General features: G+C 53.0%; 1 protein-coding gene across 1 annotated transcript; it reads right to left on the bottom strand.

Annotated features, from left to right (window-relative positions):
• Window positions 1-3,922: 3,922 nt before the first annotated feature.
• Window positions 3,923-18,003, bottom strand: ASMT (acetylserotonin O-methyltransferase). The gene is made up of 8 exons (XM_049107622.1): window positions 16,691-18,003; window positions 10,172-10,346; window positions 9,669-9,798; window positions 7,642-7,710; window positions 7,198-7,316; window positions 6,236-6,376; window positions 5,008-5,130; window positions 3,923-4,637 (listed from the first exon to the last, which is right to left on the bottom strand). The coding sequence occupies exons 1-8, from the start codon at window positions 16,757-16,759 to the stop codon at window positions 4,426-4,428; spliced, it is 1,038 nt and encodes a 345-aa protein (XP_048963579.1). The 5' UTR covers window positions 16,760-18,003; the 3' UTR covers window positions 3,923-4,425.
• Window positions 18,004-18,975: the final 972 nt, after the last annotated feature.

Below are 18,975 nucleotides of genomic sequence, written 5' to 3'. Positions count from 1 at the left end.
CGGAGAAAGAACTCTCTAGAGGCAAATGCCCTGAGAAAGGGAAGGCGGGAGAGAGTCGTCATCCCTTATTTACAACAGGGAGCAAGACGCCTCCTGCTCTCAATGTGTAGGATTAACGTGTGTGTGTTATTATTCGTATTAGTTTGCATTTGTCTTTTCCAGCGGAAAATGATGAGGAGGTACTTTTGGGCACGTTGTACTTGTTTTCATGGCACCTGACGTTTAAAGGAGTAAAGGCTGCTCCTCTGACCCCCCTGCCGCCAGGATTTGGTGCCTTTGCTGGATGGTGGAGCCCGTTCTATCAGCTGCCCCATGGCACCACCTGCTGGCAGACGGACATCTTTGTCCCAAACGGTCCACGCGGGTCACCGTGGTCGCCATGGCAAAAGGAAGAGGACACACACCTCTTCCCCTGCAGGCTGTCCTGAAAAGCAATGGGGAAGGAACCAGAGAAGGTGCTTCCTAGAGCTCTGGCGGGTCACTCCTGGTGAGTCCACCTGGCCCCACGGAGGCTGGACCAACACCGGGGAGCACACACTCTGCAACCAAGAGCTGGTTGGCACCATCTAAAGAAGGTCGTTCCAGCACCTGCTCGTCCCCATGTCCCCAGGAGGAGAAGCAGACCCTCTCTGGGCCAGGCCTCCAACTCTCCTGCTGCAGGATTGGCCTGACCCAAGCCCTCAGCCCGTCAAAGTCAGGCAGACGTTTACACATCCGTCAAAGCCGGCCTTGTCATTATAGATACGAGTGTTGGTGAAGCTCCAACATGGCCACATTTGAACCCGGCACCTCTCGGCCTCAGTGCTGTGGACGCCTGGGGCTGGACCACTCTCTGGGGTGTCACGTCCTGTGCACAACAGGGTGATGAGCAGCGTCCCTGGTAGGGGACCACATTCCAGTAAGACCTCCTCCTCGGTGTGACAGGCCAAGATGATGCAGACATTCCCAAGTGTCTCCCGGGAGACAAAATCACCCCTGCTGAGAACCACTGGTTTCAATGCATTTAGACTCATAAAAGGTCCAAGATACACAGGGCTTTATAGCTTATCCAGCCCCACTCTTAAATGCGAAGGCTGGAGGCCCAAGAAGGCAGGTGTCCTGCCCAAGATCAGGGTTCTCTTGAGTACAAATCCTGGGAATAGAAATCACCAATGCTGTGCCCTTCCTGCTCCCACACACCCCCTACACCTTCAGGGTTATCTACAGGTTCCCTTGCAGGCCTGTGGGGGTTTAAAAGAACGATCTGCACCAGCAGGTGCTGTGGTCAGGTCTCAGAGACAAGTGTGTGAGTGTTCAGTGACCACAGATGCTGAGATCAGGGGTCCTGAGGCCAGGGTGCCCACGGCTCACCTCCTCAGGCTTGGCTGAACCCAGGAATGATTTTGGCCAGACTCCATGCATGGAACACTTTAATGGGTCACCTTGAAGTCATGGATTGCCAGTCTTGTTTCCCTAAATCCCATAGGATTTGGCAGGTTGTGTGCTGGGAATTAGCTTGTCTGAGACACTCTACACCTAGATTCAGTGCAGGAAATCCTATACCTGGGGCTCAATACGTTACAAATTGAGGAGAAACACACACATACACACACACATGTAGATAGACACCCATTATTAAAATATTGCAATTTTAATCTGGAACAGGCAACTTCATAGACACAGAACATAAGATGGTGGGGGTCAGGGTCTCAGAAAAGGGATACAGAGTTAGTGTTTAATGAGGACAGAGCTTTAGTTTAAAGATGAGAAAGTTCTGCACATGGATGGTGGGAATATAAATGCATTCATTGCCATTGCGCTGTGCACCTAAAAAGGGTCAAAATGGCAAATCCCATGCTATATCTATTTTGCCAAACCAAAAAAAAATTAATAAATTGCCATTATTGTGCTAAGTGAGATACAGAGCAAGACAAATACATGATCTCACTACTATGTGGAATCTAAAAGAAAGCAAGAACCAAGTTCATCAGTGTAGAGAACAGAGTCATAGTTTGCAGACATGGGAGGTGGGGTGGGTGAAATGGGTGAAGGGGGCAAAAGGTGCAGAGTTCCAGTGTCCACACTGGTCAGCGCTGCCCCAGATGCAGCCTGGGACATGCACCTGCCACATCTAAGACAGAGACAAAATCTACAAAAGTGGAACACATAGAAGCAGAAAAAAGAAGGGTGGCTGCCAGGGGTGGGGGAAGAAACAGGGACATGGTGGTCCCAGAGCACAAACTTCCAGTGAGAACTGCAATGAGTCCTGGGGACCTGATGTTCAGCATAGTGATTATAATTAACTATCTGTATATAACTAACCATAATTATCATACCCTTGAACGTTGCTAAGACAGCAGATCTGAAATGTTCTCAACAACAACAACAACAACAAAAAAGCTACCGCGTGAGGTGTGGGGTGTATGAATTAGCTCGATGGTAGTCGTCAGCTCACAGTATGTGTGTACATCAAATTGTCAGGTTGTACGGTTTCAACGTGTATAATTTTGTCAATCACACTGCAGGAAACTGGGAGAATGGAATAGAATAAGATTGATCGAAGTAAAATAGAATGGAGTGGAATGAAAGAGAAGAGAGAAGAGCAGCGTAGAGTAAGGTAGAACAGAATAGGAGAGGAAAGGAAAGGAAAGGAAAGGAAAGGAAAGGAAAGGAAAGGAAAGGAAAGAAAAGAAAGAAAAGAATAGAAAGAAAAGAAAAGAATAGAAAAGAAAGAAAAAGAAAAGAAAAGAATAGAAAGAAAAGAATAGAAAGAAAAGAAAAGAATAGAAAAGAAAGAAAAGAAAAGAGAAAGGAAAAGAAAAGAAAAGAGGATAGAAAAAATATAATCGAACTGAATAGAATAAAGTAGAATGGAACAGAATAGGGTCGAATAGAACAGAATAGAGTAGAATATGATAGTATAGTGCAGAATAGAATAGAACCAAACAGAATAGAGAATAAAACAGAACAGAATAGAGTACAATCGGACCAAATAGAATAGAACAGAATAGAGAAGAATCAAACAATAGAATTAAATAGAATAGAGAAGAATCAAACCAAATAGAATAGAATGGAATAGAATAGAATGAACAGAATTGAACAGAATACAATAGAGCAGAATAGAACAGAACAGAGTAGAATGTGAGAGACTAGAACACAATAGAATCGAACAGAATAGAGTAGAATTGAACCAAGTGGAATTGAACAGAATAGAGAAGAATCGAACTGAACTGAACAGAATAGAATAAAATAGAAAGAATAGAATTGAACAGAATAGAGTAGAATAAAACAGAATAGAATAGAGAATAATTGAGCCGAATAGAATAGAATAGAATAGAATGGAGTAGAATGGAATAGAAAGAATAGAATCAAACAGAATAGAATAGAGTAGAATAGGACAGAATAGGGTCAAATAGAACAGAATAGAATCAAACAAAATAGAGAATAAAACAGAACAGAATAGAGTCGAATCGAACTGAATAGAATAGAATAGAATGAATAGAATCAAACAGAATAGAGTAGAATAAAACAGAATAGAATAGAGAATAATTGAGCTGAATAGAATAGAATAGAATAGAATAGAATAGAATAGAATAGAATAGAATAGAAAGAATAGAATCAAACAGAATAGAGTAGAGTAGAGTAGAATAGGACAGAATAGGGTCAAATAGAACAGAATAGAATCAAACAGAATACAGAATAAAACAGAACAGAATAGAGTAGAATCGAACTGAACTGAATAGAATAGAATAGAAGAATAGAATAGAATAGAAAGAATAGAATCAAACAGAATAGAGTAGAATAAAACAGAATAGAATAGAGAATAATTGAGCTGAATAGAATAGAATAGAATAGAATAGAATAGAATAGAATAGAATAGAATAGAATAGAATAGAATGGAATGGAATGGAATGGAATGGAATGGAATAGAATAGAATGGAATAGAAAGAATAGAATCAAACAGAATAGAATATAGTAGAATAGGACAGAATAGGGTCAAATAGAACAGAATAGAATCAAACAGAATAGAGAATAAAACAGAACAGAATAGAGTAGAATCGAACTGAACTGAATAGAATAGAATAGAAAGAACAGAATCGAACAGAATAGAGTAGAATAAAACAGAATAGAATAGAGAAGAATTGAACCAAATAGAATAAAACAGAATAGAGTAGAATGGAATGGAATGGAACAGAATAGAAAGAATAGAATCGGACAGAATGGAATAGAGTAGAATAGGACAGAATAGAGTGGAACAGCAGAGGACAGAGAGGAACAGAACAGCGTAGAACATGGAGCAGAAGGGAAACAAGACAAACCCCAGAGCGAAGGGCAGAGGACGACAGTTAGCAGAGCCCCCCACTCCGTCGCTGACGCCCCGGACCGCGGTCGCTGCGGAGAGCCCCGTGTGCTGGCGAGGGTGCCTGTGGGGCGGAGCCGTGGGGACTAGCGCATGGCCAGGATGGCGTCGTACAGGCCCCCGGTTCTCCTGCACTGGACGTGGCGGAAGCCGGCGGCAGCCAGGAGCGCGCGGTACTGGGCGGGGGTCCGCTCGCGGCCCTCCGTCTGCACCAGCATGTTCAGCGAGTAGAGCTGCGCCGTCAGCGGGCCCCGGCCGTCCGCGGCCAGGAGGCTCTCAATGACCAGGACGCCGCCGCCTGGGACGGGACGGACAGCGCCCGGGAGCCAGGGGGAGGCCGCCCCAGGAGCCCCGCTCCACCTCCCGGCCCCAGCTGCGGAATGGGCCCAAGCTGACCCGCACCCCGCCCCGGCCCCGGCCAGAAGCAGGGTGGAGCAGGCGGGGCGTGCACCGCGGGAGCCTTCAGCTTTCTGCACCTTTAACTCGGATTCGATACAGAACGGGTGCGAATGCCGCTTGGTTTTCGTTACTGACCCAGAAGGGAAGCCAGCTGGGAGCACGGGCACACTTGCCTGTGACCCGCATTCAGGCGTGCAAATGAGCCTCTGGCACGATCCCGCGCTGAAAGCACTCACAAGCCCATATGGACACGCAGCGCCCCGACCTACCTGGTTTGCAGGCACCATGGATCCTCGCCAGCAGGCGTGAGCACCGCTCATCCGTCCAGTCGTGCAGGACCCTCGCCAGGATGTACAGATCCGCCTCCGGAAGCGGGTCTTTAAAGAAATCTCCTATAACACAGGCCGGGGCCCTGGGGTCAGCGCGCAGCTCAATCCCGCGTGCAACAGTCACCTAGGTGTGTCGAGCTGCCCCCAGGCCATCCCAGCTGTGACTTGAAGACCTGGCCCTGAACAAAGGGAAGCCTCAAGGAGGACAAGAAGCTTCTGAACGGTGTCCGGGGGCTCTTTCCGTCCTTCTCGATCTGGAAAATGGTTTTACTTTTTTCTTAGTTTATTTTCATCTCCTTTCCTGAGGTTGCAAATAAAGGGCCGTGTACGCCGGGGATTTCCGGACACCCCGGGCCATCGGTCAGCAGCTCCCGTGTGAGGAGCTGAACTAGACCAACAGTCAATATGTGTTTTCCGGGCTGGGAAACAAACAAACCAACATGGCCAAGGAAGAGCTTCCATGCGTACGTGCTGTCAGACTCGACACTTGTAACATTTTTCCTGCAAGAAGTACCGATTTTGGAAAAAGCGTGACCCAGCCTCACACAGGGTGGACCGGGCAGCTGTATGTTGTCCAAACTCTGCAAACTCAGAGGAGTTGGGGAGGAGTGTGTGTGGGAGGCCATCCGGGCCAGGGCACCACCCTGCCTCGTGCTGAGGCCCCCGGGAAATGCGGACCCTACAGACATCGCCCCACGACCCAGGGCGGGAAAGGGGGAACGGTGGGGGGGGCCTCCAGACTGCTTCTCTTCCGTTCAGTGACCAAACACAGGGGTCGGCAAATTTGGCCCGGGGGCCGCATTCGGTGGGCCGTGTGTTTGTGCGCAGCAGGTGAAGGAGAGCATCCAGCCGTGGGGACGCACACAGCTGCACCTTCCCCGGCCTTCCCTTCGTGACCCACCGCAAAGTCACCAAAATCCCAGCTCAGCTGTGCCATGGCAAAGTGACCTACTGCGTCCCCTGCCCCCCCAACCTCTGAAGTCGGTTTATTCCTTCCACCTCTGGATGAAGCACATAAACAGGTGTGACCGTCCCCTGCAAGACGCCCGATGACGACCCCCAGAAGCCAGGTCTGGGGTACCGGGGTCAGGCGCTCTCCATGAGCTCTCCCCCAGGGGGGAGCACACGTGCGTTTCCGTGTGCATGCGCAGAGCTCGGCGGAGCCCACCTGCACAGAAGCTGATCCGCGCTGCCTCCGGGAATGAGAAGTGCTTCTCTGCCGTCTGCACCACTTCGGGCGTGTCGAAAACGGCGACCCGGCACGCGGGGTACAGAGACGTGCACTCCTTGGCCAGAGCCCCAGAACAGCCTGGAAACGCACACGGAAGGTGACAGGCAGACGGGAAATGCGAGCGACGTGCACCCCAGCAGGTGTTGACGGCCACAAGGTCATCCAGGAGCCCCCGAATCACCGAATCTTCCCGGCTGGGCCCACCCACCCATCTAGCCATGAGTGCGTCCTGCGTGACTCCCACGCGGACACGCATTGGGGCACCACGGGGACTGCCCCTGACCCAAGGATTGGGCGGCGCGGAGACCACAGAAACCGTGCAAAGTCACGCGGCACGCCAGGCACGGCGGTCCCTTTGGCGTCAAGCACGCGGAGTCTCCCCATCGTGGCGCCCTGCTGCCCGGTGACAGTGGGGGAGGCCGCCCAGGTGTCAACCAAGGGTGTGAGCCCCTCGGAGCTGCACACCCAGGCCTGTGGGCCCCGTGGATGCGACTCCCAGCGCGTCCACACCGGGGAGGCTCCGTCCAGACCCGCAAGCCCGTTGTGGGGGCCACGCCCAGGTGGGGAGGGTCCCGACCAGAGCGCGCGCCCGGGCAAGCCCCTGAATCGCAGCTTAACAGGCGTCATGCTGTATGGGGCGGTCAGCGCAAGAGCGTGTCACACTGAGCGATGCCAGCGTCTACACCTCCATCCCGCCGTGATGCACAGGCTCCGAACCACCCCGGGGTGCACCGCAGCCACGGAGGGGCTGCAGACCCTGCGCCCTGTGGGACGCGGAGGGGATGCTTGGCCCCCGATGCTAAGTGGGGGCCTTTACGTCGTGTTTCGACCCTCGCCCCCCGGGGCGCCGAGGTCACCAGCCCTGAGACCCTGCTCCGGGGTGCAGGGCAGTGGCTCACCCCCGACGTCGCAGATGAGCGGGAACGGGGACAGGTCGAAGGCGCCCAGCACAGGCCTCCCGCTGACGCTCCAGACGTCCTGCAGGCCTCGCATGAACTGCAGCCGCTCGTCCTCGGACCTGCACGCGACAGCACAGGTGTTCACCGCACCCCACGACGTGGGGGGCGGGGGGTTGTGAGCCGCGGGCACGGTGGGGAAGGCCTGCACGGTGACCTGCTTCAGGATGTGGGGAGCCCCAGCTCCACCACCCTCGGGACCCCGAAGCCCACCCCGCCGGGACACCTGGCATGTGGCTGCAACACAAACACATCTGCTGTGGGGGTTTTTCTTCTTCTTCATCATCTTAAATATCACCTTCCCTCTGTTTTGCTCCGTTTAGACCCATTTCCTTAGCCACGCCCCCTGCCCCCCACGTCCATTGCAAGCGCGGACACCCGTGTTACCTGTAGATTGCGCTGAAGAGCTGGTCGGAGGGAACCCCGAATGCCTCCAGATACTGGTTCCTGCCGTCCCTGCAAACGGGCGCCACGCGGTCACCCCGGATCTGACGCGGCCAGGGAGCGCCAGTGGGCACGCGGGGTCGCACAGCCTCCCCTCCCGTCACAGACAGAATGGGCAGGGGACGGGACTCGGTCACCAAACGCACGCACGGCCCCCCTTGGAGGTGTTCAGAGCCGCAGGCTGGACGTGCAACCGGGCTCTGCCCCGTGTGAGCAAGGAAGGAGGATGACCTAAAGACGGTCTGACGAGGTCTGAAGGTGATGTGCGGCCAGCGGACACTGAGGCCCGGAGGACCTGGAGCCGGAACCTGGGAGCAGGAGGGGCCCTGCCGCGCTCCTATCGATACCTGTCAGTACCTGTCATCTAGCTCTATCTGCCGACATCTACTCTTTATGTATGTCTCCTAAGACCTATGAGGAGCTCCCCGCAGGTGTTAGTATCTACCATCCACTGTGCACTAACATCCAGTAGTGCTGGCTCTTATCGAGCTACCTACCTACCCTCCTAGCACCCTCCCACCCGTCCTTATCTCTCCTCTATCCATCTCTCTACCTAGCACCCATCTAGCACCTCTAGCCCCCCAGCCCTCTGCCTATGTACCCGTGTATCTATCGTCTATCAATCATCGATCCATCCCTATATCTATCTTTAAATTATCCAACCATCCATCCACCTGTCTGTCCATCCAACCATCCATCCATCTATCCATCCATCCATTCATTCATCCATCTGGCCATCCCTATATTATCATCCATCTATCCCTGTATCTATCACCGACCAATCATCCACCCATCCGTCCATTCACCTATCTGTCCATCCATCCATCCATCCATCATCCATCCACTCATCCATTTGTCCATCCATCTATCCATCCACCCATCAAGCCATCCCTTTACTATCATCCATCCATCCTTATATCTATCACCGACCAATCATCCACCTATCTGTCCATCCATCCATTCATCCATTTATCTAACCATCCATCCACTCATTCATCCATCCATCCATTTGTCCATCCATCCATCCACCCATTGAGCCATCCCTATACTATCATCCATCTATCCCTATATCTATCACCTGCCAATCTGTCCATCCATCCATCTGTCCATTCACCTATCTGTCCATCCATCCATCCAACCATCCATCCAACCATCCATCATCCTTTCACCCATTGAGCCATCCCTATACTATCATCCATCTATCCCTATATCTATCACCTGCCAATCCGTCCACCCATCCATCATCCATCCATCCATCCATCCAACCATCCATCATCCTTCCACCCATTGAGGCATCCCTATACTATCATCCATCTATCCCTATATCTATCACCTGCCAATCCGTCCATCCATCCATCATCCATCCATCCATCCATCCAACCATCCATCCATCATCCTTCCACCCATTGAGCCATCCCTATACTATCGTCCATGCATCCCTCTATCTATCTATGTATTTACCTACCTACCTACCTGACCATCTAGGTATCCATCCATCTATGTCAGTGGTTCCCAGGTTCTGGGATTCTGCTCTCAAAAGGCACTTGTCAATGTCTGGGGACCTTTTTTTACTATCACAGCTGGGGAGGGTGCCATGGCCTATGGTGGGAGGAGACCAGAGATGCTGCTCCACACCCTGCAGTGCCCAGGACGCCCCAGGCACCCACAGCATGAAGCCCGAGAGCAGCTACGGGGAGGACAACCATCACGATTCCCTACTTTGCCTCCTCAGCCCGTGGCCCTTTCCCCGGACACCAGTGAAACACCAGGACTTCTTACTTCGACAGATTGGCATGATGTGAATCCCATTGGCCAGCACCAGGGGGCTTCTCACGTCTGCTCAGAGTTCCACATCTAGCGGGGTTGTGTTTGATGCTACAAGAAACCTGGTGCTTCAACCGCACAGTTGCCCTGAAACCAGCCCCCAGGGAGCCCAGGGGTCCTATCCACCCCTTTGAGGCTGTGCCCACCTCACGGCCTGGGTCAGGTGACCCCAGCACAGGTACGTCGTCCTGGCCAGGTACCGCAGCATGTTGCCCTGGCACTTGGGGCTGGCCCTCACCAGGTAGGTGCTGGAGAGCTCTGTGTTTTGATATAAAGCTGAAAACAAATGCAAAAGGACACGTTAGATTCCAACTCACCGTTTTCAACAAAAGTCTGGCAGATGATGGGCAGCCCCAGGCCCATTTCAACACCAAGATGAGAATATAATAGCGTAAGGGAGGGCAACCCTTTAACTGGATAAATTTAGTCTGATTGAAAATTACTCCCTTATGATTCTTTCCCCCATTTTTTCTTGCTCATTGAATACTTCATGAGGGTACGGATGTGCACACCAGCGTGTGGAGTCCCTAGAATGAGGTCGGCAAAGTACCGCCTGGGGAGCACACCTGGCCCACCGCATGTGTTTGTAAATAAAGTTTTATTGAAAGTCAGCCACACCCGTTCAGTTACATAATGTGTACATGCTTACCTTTTCCTGTTTTTGTTTCTACCTGAAGTAGCTTCAGAGACACACAGGTGTCCAGCAGGAGCTCTGTCCCATGGGAGCTGGTGCCCAGCCGTGCAGCCACCGCTGCCGCGCCCAGGGGCTCTGGGGCCTCGGCGAGAAGGTCAAACACACCCAGCTCACAGGCAGCAAACAGAACCTCGGAAATAACGGGTCAGCTTTGAGCATCCTGGGAGCCCCACTTGTAGAAGCACACACCACGGGGACTCAGGGGTGCGTTTTCAGGGGACACTGCACTGCTGTGGAAAACACTGTGGCGGTTCCTTACAAAATCGAACATACAATGGCCACAAAACCAGAAATTCCAATTCTGGGTGTGGACCCAAAAGTATTGAAAGTGGACCCTGGAAGAGATACTTGTACACTCGTGTTCGCTGATGCATTATCCACAGTGGCCAAACATGGAAGAAGCAGGCGTCCAACAACGGACGAATGGATGAGCAAAATATGGTCCATGCACACAGCGGAGTCGGTACACCTTGAGGACGTGGCGATCAGTGACATAAATCAGACACGGATGTGTGATTCCACATATACGGGGTCGCTAGAATAGTCCCGTCCATAGAGACAGGGAGTAGACGGTGGCGCCAAAGGCTGCGGGTCGGGGAACGGGGAGATCGTGTTTCATGGGGACAAATCTTCAAATTGGGGAAAATAGAAAGTTCTGGATGTGGATGGTGCAGGTGGTTGCACAACAACGTGAATGCGCTCAATGCCACTGAGCTGTGCACTCAAAAACGGTGACGATAGTCAATTTGATGTTACGTCTATTTAAAGAAAACAATAAAGCATTCCCAAAAAATAAAGAATCTTTAAAAATAAAGATAAAATCTTCCAGTTAAATCTTTAACCAGTTAAAATGTTTAATTTATATGAAATTTTCTGATTTTAAACAAAATGCTTAAATAAAAGTCAAGTAAATACTCAAATATCTTAGAGTGGAATAGAGCAAGTAAAACAAATGAAAAATAAAATAGGGGGATCCCTGGGTGGCTCGGTGGTTCAGTGCCTGCCTTTGGCCCGGGGCGTGATCCTGGAGTCTCGGGATGGAGTCCCGCGTCAGGCTCCTGGCATGGAGCCTGCTTCTCCCTCTGCCTGAGTCTCTGCCCCCCTCCCATCATGAATAAATAAATAAAATATTTAAAAATAAATAAATAAATAAATAAATAAATAAATAAATAAATAAATAAATAAATAAAATAGAGTGAAATGAAATGAAATGTGCTTCCACTGTGCACTCGGGAAGCGCCTGTTTCTGCTGCCTCACGTGCTGTGGGGTTGACCAGCCGTCCGGAACGATGCCATCTACTGGTTGGGTTGGTCCCCAGGGAGAGTCAGAGCTAGGGCTGGGGGTGGGGTGGGCTGGGGTGGGGTGGGGGGTGGGATTATCTGCAGAGTACAGGGAGGGTCCCACGAGGCCATTCGCGGGCTGGCCATTGGGGAAAGGGGGTCCTGAGCAGGTGTGGGTTCCTGCAGCTTGCCCCCCGCCCTGTCTGTGTTTAGAAGCTCTTCACTAAACCCCCTCCCCGCCCTCTGTCATGCCTGGAACAGCATCACTTCGGACAAAGAAACAGCCGGGGGACCATTCCAGTAAAGAAACAGCCTCCGAGGGAAACCTGCAGTCCCCAAAGACAACACCAGCCAAGGGACAGGGACACACAGCCACCGGCAAACCCTTGTGAGGTTTCAAGACCCTAGTCTCCGCCCCTTCCCTGCTCGCAGTGATTACCTGGGGACCCAGACTCGGGGCCGGCCTTGGTTTAATTTTGCAAGCGGGGAAATACACGCGCTGCTGCTCAGAGGCCAGTGAGGTTCCCTACACGGTGGTGCCAGACCCTTAAAACGTGCGGCCTGCTAGTGCCGGATCTGTCCAGACAGTTGGACAGGTCCTGCCCGGAGATGACGCGTACGGGATAAAGGACAGATGAATGAGTGCATTGTTTTTCCTCCTGCACAGGAGGGTTTTCGATGGGGCGACCTCTCTGGTATTGGCCAGCACGGATGCACACACTCACGTCCCACCTGCGCAGAGGGTCATGGGGCACCCACTCCCCGTGGAGACAGCACCGCTGCAGTAGGTGCGTGGACGTGAATACAAAGAAATAAAAATAAGACCCGCCTCCATCCTGCTTAATGACGGAGGTTGGCCTTTGCTTTCTCACCGAGCGGATGGGAAAGGCGTAAATATGCTCTCCACGGGGGCCGTGGCAGTGGGGGTGGCAGGGCCCGTGAGGAGTGACACTGCCTGAACTCTTCTTATTCTCTGACTATGGTCCTAGTCACTCTCATTCCATGGACGGGGGTCCTAGTAACTCCCATTCCATGGTCTGGGGTCTTAGACACTCTCATTCCATGCACAGGGGTCCTGGTGACTCTCAGCCCCTGGACGGGGGTCCTGGTCACTGTTGTTCTGTGGTTGGGGGTCCTGGTGCTTCTCATCCCCTGGATGGGGGTCCTGGTCACTGTCGTTCCATGGATGGGGGCCCAGGTGACTCTCATACCCTGGACGGGGGTCCTGGTGATTCTCATCCCATGGACAGGGGTTCTGGTCACTGTCGTTCCATGGACGGGATCCTGGTGCCTCTCATTCAATGGACCAGGGTCCTGATGACTCCCATCCCATGGACGGAGGTCCTGGTCACTGTCATTCCATGGACGGGGGTCCTGGTGACTCTCCTTCCATAGATGTGGGTCCTCGTGGTGCTCATTCCATGGACTGGAATCCTGGAAACTCTCATCCCGTGGACCGGGGTCCTATCACCCCTTATCCCGTGCTCAGGGGCCACATGGCTCCCTGAGGTGGTGCGTCCTGGGCACCGCGGGGTGTGCGGCTGCCTGTCTGCTCTCCACCCACCGCAGCCCGAGCGCCCCCAACCCAGCGGTGACGCCCAGACATGTCCACCCACATTTCCCTGTGCTCCCTGGGGCCAGGCTCGCACCTGAGAGCCCATGAGGACGCTCCCTCTCGTGCACCACATGGCCTGGACAGGACTCTGTGCCGCCCCACGGCGTCTGGGGGAGGCTGTGTCCGTCCGCTCTGTGCGCCCGCGCCAACTCTGGTCCTATGGGGACCGGATCCCGTCCCCTGCGGTTCCTGTGTGACCCTAGGAGGGGCGGGAACTCGTCCTGTCTCGGTTCTGTTAGCTGTCTGCTCTACTCGGGCGGTTGCAAGCTTTATTGTGTCCACATGGTGTGAACTCCGGTTGGATCCACGGCGAATGATTTCTCACGCAGGCGAAGCTACGCAAAGTCCTATTAGGGCCACATTAGGTCCTGGACAAGCTGCGGGCCCTCCTATTGCAACTAGATCTTATAGGGGCGCCTGGGGGCTCAGCTGGTGAAGCGTCTGCCTTCGGCTCAGGTCGTGACCCCGGGGGTCCTGGGATCGAGTCCTGCGTCGGGCTCCCTGCTCAGCGGGAATCGGTGGCTCCCTGTCCCCGCCCCCTGCCTTGTGCTCTCGCTCTTTCTCCTTCTCTCTGTCAAAAAACTAAGTGGAATGTCTAAAACAACAACAACAAAAAGATTTTATTAACTCATTCTGTCAAGGTCGTATGAAGTATTGTTCTATCTAGGTCGTATTATTCTATCAAGGTCGTCTAACGTTTTACTGTACCAAGGTCATATTAAGTATTCGATCAACATCATGTTAAGAATTATTCCACCAAGGTCGTCGTAAGTATTATTCCATCAAAATTGTATTAAGTTCAAAAAAAAATTGTACTAGGATTTATTCTATCGAGGTTGTATTAAGTAATCTGTCAAGGTCATGTTACATTGGATTGATTCTGTCAATGTCATTTTAAGTTTTTTCCATCAACGTCATATTAAGAAGTATTATTGATCAACGTCATATTAAGTATTACTCTATCAAGTTCATGTTAAGTATTATTCTATCAAGATTGTATTAACGTTTATCTTATCAAGGTCATATTAAGTTTTGTCAAGGTCATATTAAACTTTACTCTATCAACGTCAAATTAGCTATTACTCTATCGCGGTTGTATCCAGTTTTATGCTCTCCAGGCCGTATTACGCTTTATTTGGTGACGTTTGTGTGCAATCCTCTTCTCTTACACGCGTGACAACCAGGTGACAAAGCACCCCGTGTCCTGAGCGGACTGTCCTGCTGGGATGTATAACGCACCCGACAGCTTGGTGAGCCAACGGCGAACAGCCCCAGCTGCCCGGGAAGCATCTCGCGAGCACAAGCAGGTCATGCTTTCAAGCGACAGGAAGGCTGCGAATTATTATAACTAATTTGCGGAAGGAAGCTCTTTCTCCGTATCGCAAGGGTTCCACCGTAGGGGGCCTACAGACCCCATCTGGGGGATCCGTGGGCTCACGCGGGGAGCACATTCTGTGGCAGTTGTCAGTGACCTCCACCCAAACTCAGCAGCCGCTTCAATTATGAGTCAAGCACACACGGCGGCAGTAGTACAACACCTGTGAGTCGGTGAGCGAGGGAGGCCAAGGCACCTTCGTGTGTCACAATATCCCCCGCAGGACACTCAAAATACCACCCACATGCACAGGGCGCCACGGTGCTGGGGGGGCCGGACCCCACTGGCTGCACACATCACCCCCATCTTGCCATCCCGCACCTTCCCCCACAACGAATGCGGCCGTTGGGCAGCTCTCTGCCTGGCAGGTGGTCAGCTCCCACATGGTGAAGCTCAGTGTTCTCAAAATTCGAGTTTCACCCCCAAAAGCCAGGGAGAATCTCACCGTCTCATGAGAGCAGGACACCGTCCCCTCGTGCAGCAGCTGTGAGCGCTGTCCTGCCGCCTGCGTCCACACACGCATGCGCATACACAGGAGCGCCTAGATTTTATTGGGGCGCCTGGGTGGCCTGGTGGTTTGAGCATCTGCCTTCGGCTCAGGTCATGAACTGAGAGTTGTGGAATCGAGTCGCACATCGGGCTCCCCGCTCAGCAAAGACTCTGCTTCTCCGTCTCCCTCTGATGCTCCCCCTGTTTGTGCTCTCTCTCTCTCTCTTTGTGAAATAAATAAAATCTATTTTAAAAATAATTAAATAAAATGTAAAATCTAATGCAAGCTGGTGTAGCCAGTCTAGAAACCAATATGGAGGTTCCTCAAGAAGTTGAAAACAGAGCTACCCTGCAACCCAGCCGTGGTTCTATCAGGTATTTACCCCAAAGATACAGATGTCATGAACGGAAGGGGCACCTGCACCCCAACGTTCACAGCAGCCATGTCCACAATAGCCAGACTGTGCAAAGAGCCCAAAATGGCCATCAACAGATGAATGGATGCAGAAGATGTGGTCTATGTAGGTAACAGAATATTCCTCAGGCATCACAAAGGATGGAATCTTCCCATTTGCAATGTCCCGGGGGGAACTAGAGGGCCTGACGCGAAGAGAAATAGGTCAATCAGAGAAAAGCAATTATCACACAAGCTCACTCCTACGTGGAATTTAAGAAACACAACAGATGAACACAGGGGAAGACGAGGGGAAAAATCAAACTAGACGGAATCAGACCAGGGAGACAAACTATAAGAGATTCTCAACTCCAGGAAACAAATAGGGCTGAGTGTTCTCACTCTATCTGAGTGAGGGGAGGTGGGTGGAGGGATGGGGTAAGTGGGTGACGTGCATGAAGCAGGACTCGTGATGCGATGAGCCGCGGGTGTCGCATGCAACCGATGAATCATTGACCTCTACCTCCGAAACCGGTAATACACTCTATGTTAACTAACTCGGATTTAAATAAAAATTTCTTGAAAAAACAATTTTTTTAAAGACATAAATGAAGGAATATACACAAATATAGACTCCTCAAATCTAACTACAGCTTGCCTCAAAGGTTTTAAGGACGAAAAATTCACGTAGCAGAAGGTTCGGCATTAAGCGTCTTAAACAATACAACTCGGGGGGTGTTGGGCACATTGACTGCGTTGTGCAACCACCGCCTCTATCTGGTTCCAGAACATTCTCATCCTCCCCCTAAAAGGGGAGCCTGTCCGTAACGACCAGTCGCTGCCCATCTCCCTCCCCGGGGCCTGGCGAACCACCACTTTGCTTTCCGCGTCCATGCATTTGCATTATTCCGCGTGTTTGGGAGAAGTGGCATCACACACCGTGAGGCCCGTGTGTGTCCCGCGTGCACGCAGGATCATATGGACTCAGCCACGGGAAGGGATGAGATACGGAAGCGCGCCACGTTGCCCGTGGGCCCCCAGGCTCGCCTCTATTTCAAACACATCACCTCGCTTTGTAGTGTGTTAATGGACAACCGCCCATATTACACAAAAAGCCACAAAAAGTCTTGAATATTTCAATCTCTTTCAGTAAGCATTGTCCCACGGCCCAGAAGGCACCTGCCCGTCCTTGCAGGACACCCCACCCACCCCTACAGGACACTCCCTACCCATGAAGCCGTCACTCCCCATCGCCCTCGCCCAGCTCCCACCCACGGGATCCACGTCTGCTCCGGCGGAACGTTCTCCCCACGTTCCTACCTGGGAGACCATGAAACCATTTGAGTACTCGGTCAGCAGACGGAACGCCTGTTCCTCCGGGGAACTCATCCTTGTCCCACGCCCGGCTGGCGCACAGAGCCCCCGGTCGTCCCAGCTGCACAGAGTGTGGGTCTGCTAGCAAGTCGTGGGGCGGTCGGCCGCGCGGTGCTGCTGCCAGAAGCTCCTTGCTGGAGGCCCAGCACGAGCCAAAGGCGGATCAGTCTAGAAAATCCCATTAATCCTATTACGGGGATGACCAAGCTTCAGGGTACGCGCTGGCTCTGTGCTCAGTCCTGTCCCTGCTGTGCCCACAGCCCTAAATAGCCGCATCTCCCACCTCCCTCCATCACACCATCATCAAGGAAACGGGTCCAGAACTGATATGCTTGCTAATCACTAGCATTGATTACTCATTGCACGCATCGAATACTTTGTAGGCCCTGGACATGGGGCGCCCAGGGGCTCCCGTAAATCTTCTAGGGATGCCATGTCAAATGACGCAAAACCCACTGGTTCGAAACCAAAGGGATTAGCCTATCTCGGCTCTGGAGACCAGACGTCTGAGATCTGGGCAGGCAGGGCTGCTGAGATCCAGGGCGGGGGCTCTTCTGGCGTCTGGGGCCCCAGGCGTCCCCCAGCTGGAGGCCGCGTCCCTCCCCTGTCCTCCATCCTCATGGGGCTCCTCCTCTGCGTCTGCGCCTCCTCTTCTGTCTCTTGCAAGGACCCCTGTTGTTGGACATAGGGCCACCTGGTCCAGGACGAGCTCAGCTCAGACCCTCACGTCATCCCATCTGCAAACACCCCGTTTCCAATGAGTTCCCGTCCTGAGGTTGCAGGGGTAGGTAGGACGTGGCCATATGTTCTGGGGCCACCATTAACCCACAGTAGGCAGGGCTGAGCTCAGGTGACAAGAGCCCTGTGCCACCCACTCACTGCTCCGTGGAGTCACACTCTGCTGTTGTGGATCCATGCAAGCGATTGTGTGCAGGGAACATCTTCACCGCAGAAGCCAAGATCTCCGGAGCAGAGATTTACATGCAGGAGGCCCCATGCGGACACCTGGACACGCAGGGCGCCCTCGGAGCCAAGCTCATGGCGGGGCAGGACTGGTCAGGGTGCCCATCAGCGGGGACGGGGCGGCCGCCTGGGTGGGAAGGTCCAGGCCACACGAGGAAGGAGGGGAGGTGCCACTCTCGTCCCGTGCCCGTTCCGATGCTCGAGTTCACATGCAAAGCCCAGGTGTGGCTGGGCGTGCAACATGCCATACGCACAGTGCAGGGCGGGCTGGCACAGCGCTTTGCACAGAGGCCGGCGGGCGGTCACACGGACATGGGCCTCGGGCGCTGGAGGGGGCTCACCAGGGGACCGGATCACCTGCCCCACCCGGCCCGCGTCGCCAGCAGCAAGCCGGAGGACGCGCCTCCCGGCGGGTAGGCTCTGCGGGACGTGCCCCAGAATCCAAGGTCGGGGCTCGCGTCCCGCCGCCAAGCACATGCCAGACGCCAGCCTGACCGGCAGCATCCCCAGGGCTCGGGCTGAAAACAGAGAAGGATTCGCGTGGACGGCGGCTGTTCAGAAACGGCCCCAGCTAGTGCGTTTCTCGTGGGAGGGGCCGCAAACGTGCTCCTCGTGGGGACGGTTCTGCGGGAGCTGAGGAAGGGCCCGGAAGGGCCGGGCGGCACGGTCCGTGCCTGCTCCCTCAGGAAGCCCAGCTGCTGAGAGACTTTGTTTCTATTTAAAGATTTGAGGGCGCCCGGGTGGCCCAGCGGCTTAGCGCCGCCTTCAGCCAGGGCCTGATCCTGGGGTCCCGGGATCGAGTCCCACGTCGGGCTCCCTGCATGGAGCCTGCTTCTCCCTCCGCCTGGGTCTCTGCCTCTCTCTCTCTCTCTCTGTGTCTCCCATGAATAAATAGATAAAATATTTTTTAAAAAATTAAAAATAAATAAAAAATAAAGATTTATTTGAGAGAGCGCATGCGTGGGGTAACGGCAGGGGGAGAGACTCTCAAGCAGACTCCCCGCTGGCGTGGGGCCCAATGGGGGCTCGATCTCACGACCCTGATCACGACCTGAGCCAAAGTCAAAAGCTGGACACTCAACCAACTCAACCACCCCAGGTGTCCCGTCACCTGCCGTCCTACCATCTGGCATCCCGTCACCTGCTGTGCCATCCGCCGTCCTGTCACTTGGCATCCTGTCATCTGCTGTCCCATCACCTGGGATCTGGTCACTTGCTGTCCTGTCACCTGGTGTCCAGTCACCTGCTGTGTCATCACTAACTGTCCC

Source organism: Canis lupus, chromosome X (assembly GCF_003254725.2).
Source record: "Canis lupus dingo isolate Sandy chromosome X, ASM325472v2, whole genome shotgun sequence".
In the NCBI taxonomy this organism is placed as follows: domain Eukaryota; kingdom Metazoa; phylum Chordata; class Mammalia; order Carnivora; family Canidae; genus Canis; species Canis lupus.
The sequence above is the reverse complement of the archived record's forward strand: the minus strand, read 5'-3'. Positions and strand labels throughout refer to the sequence as shown.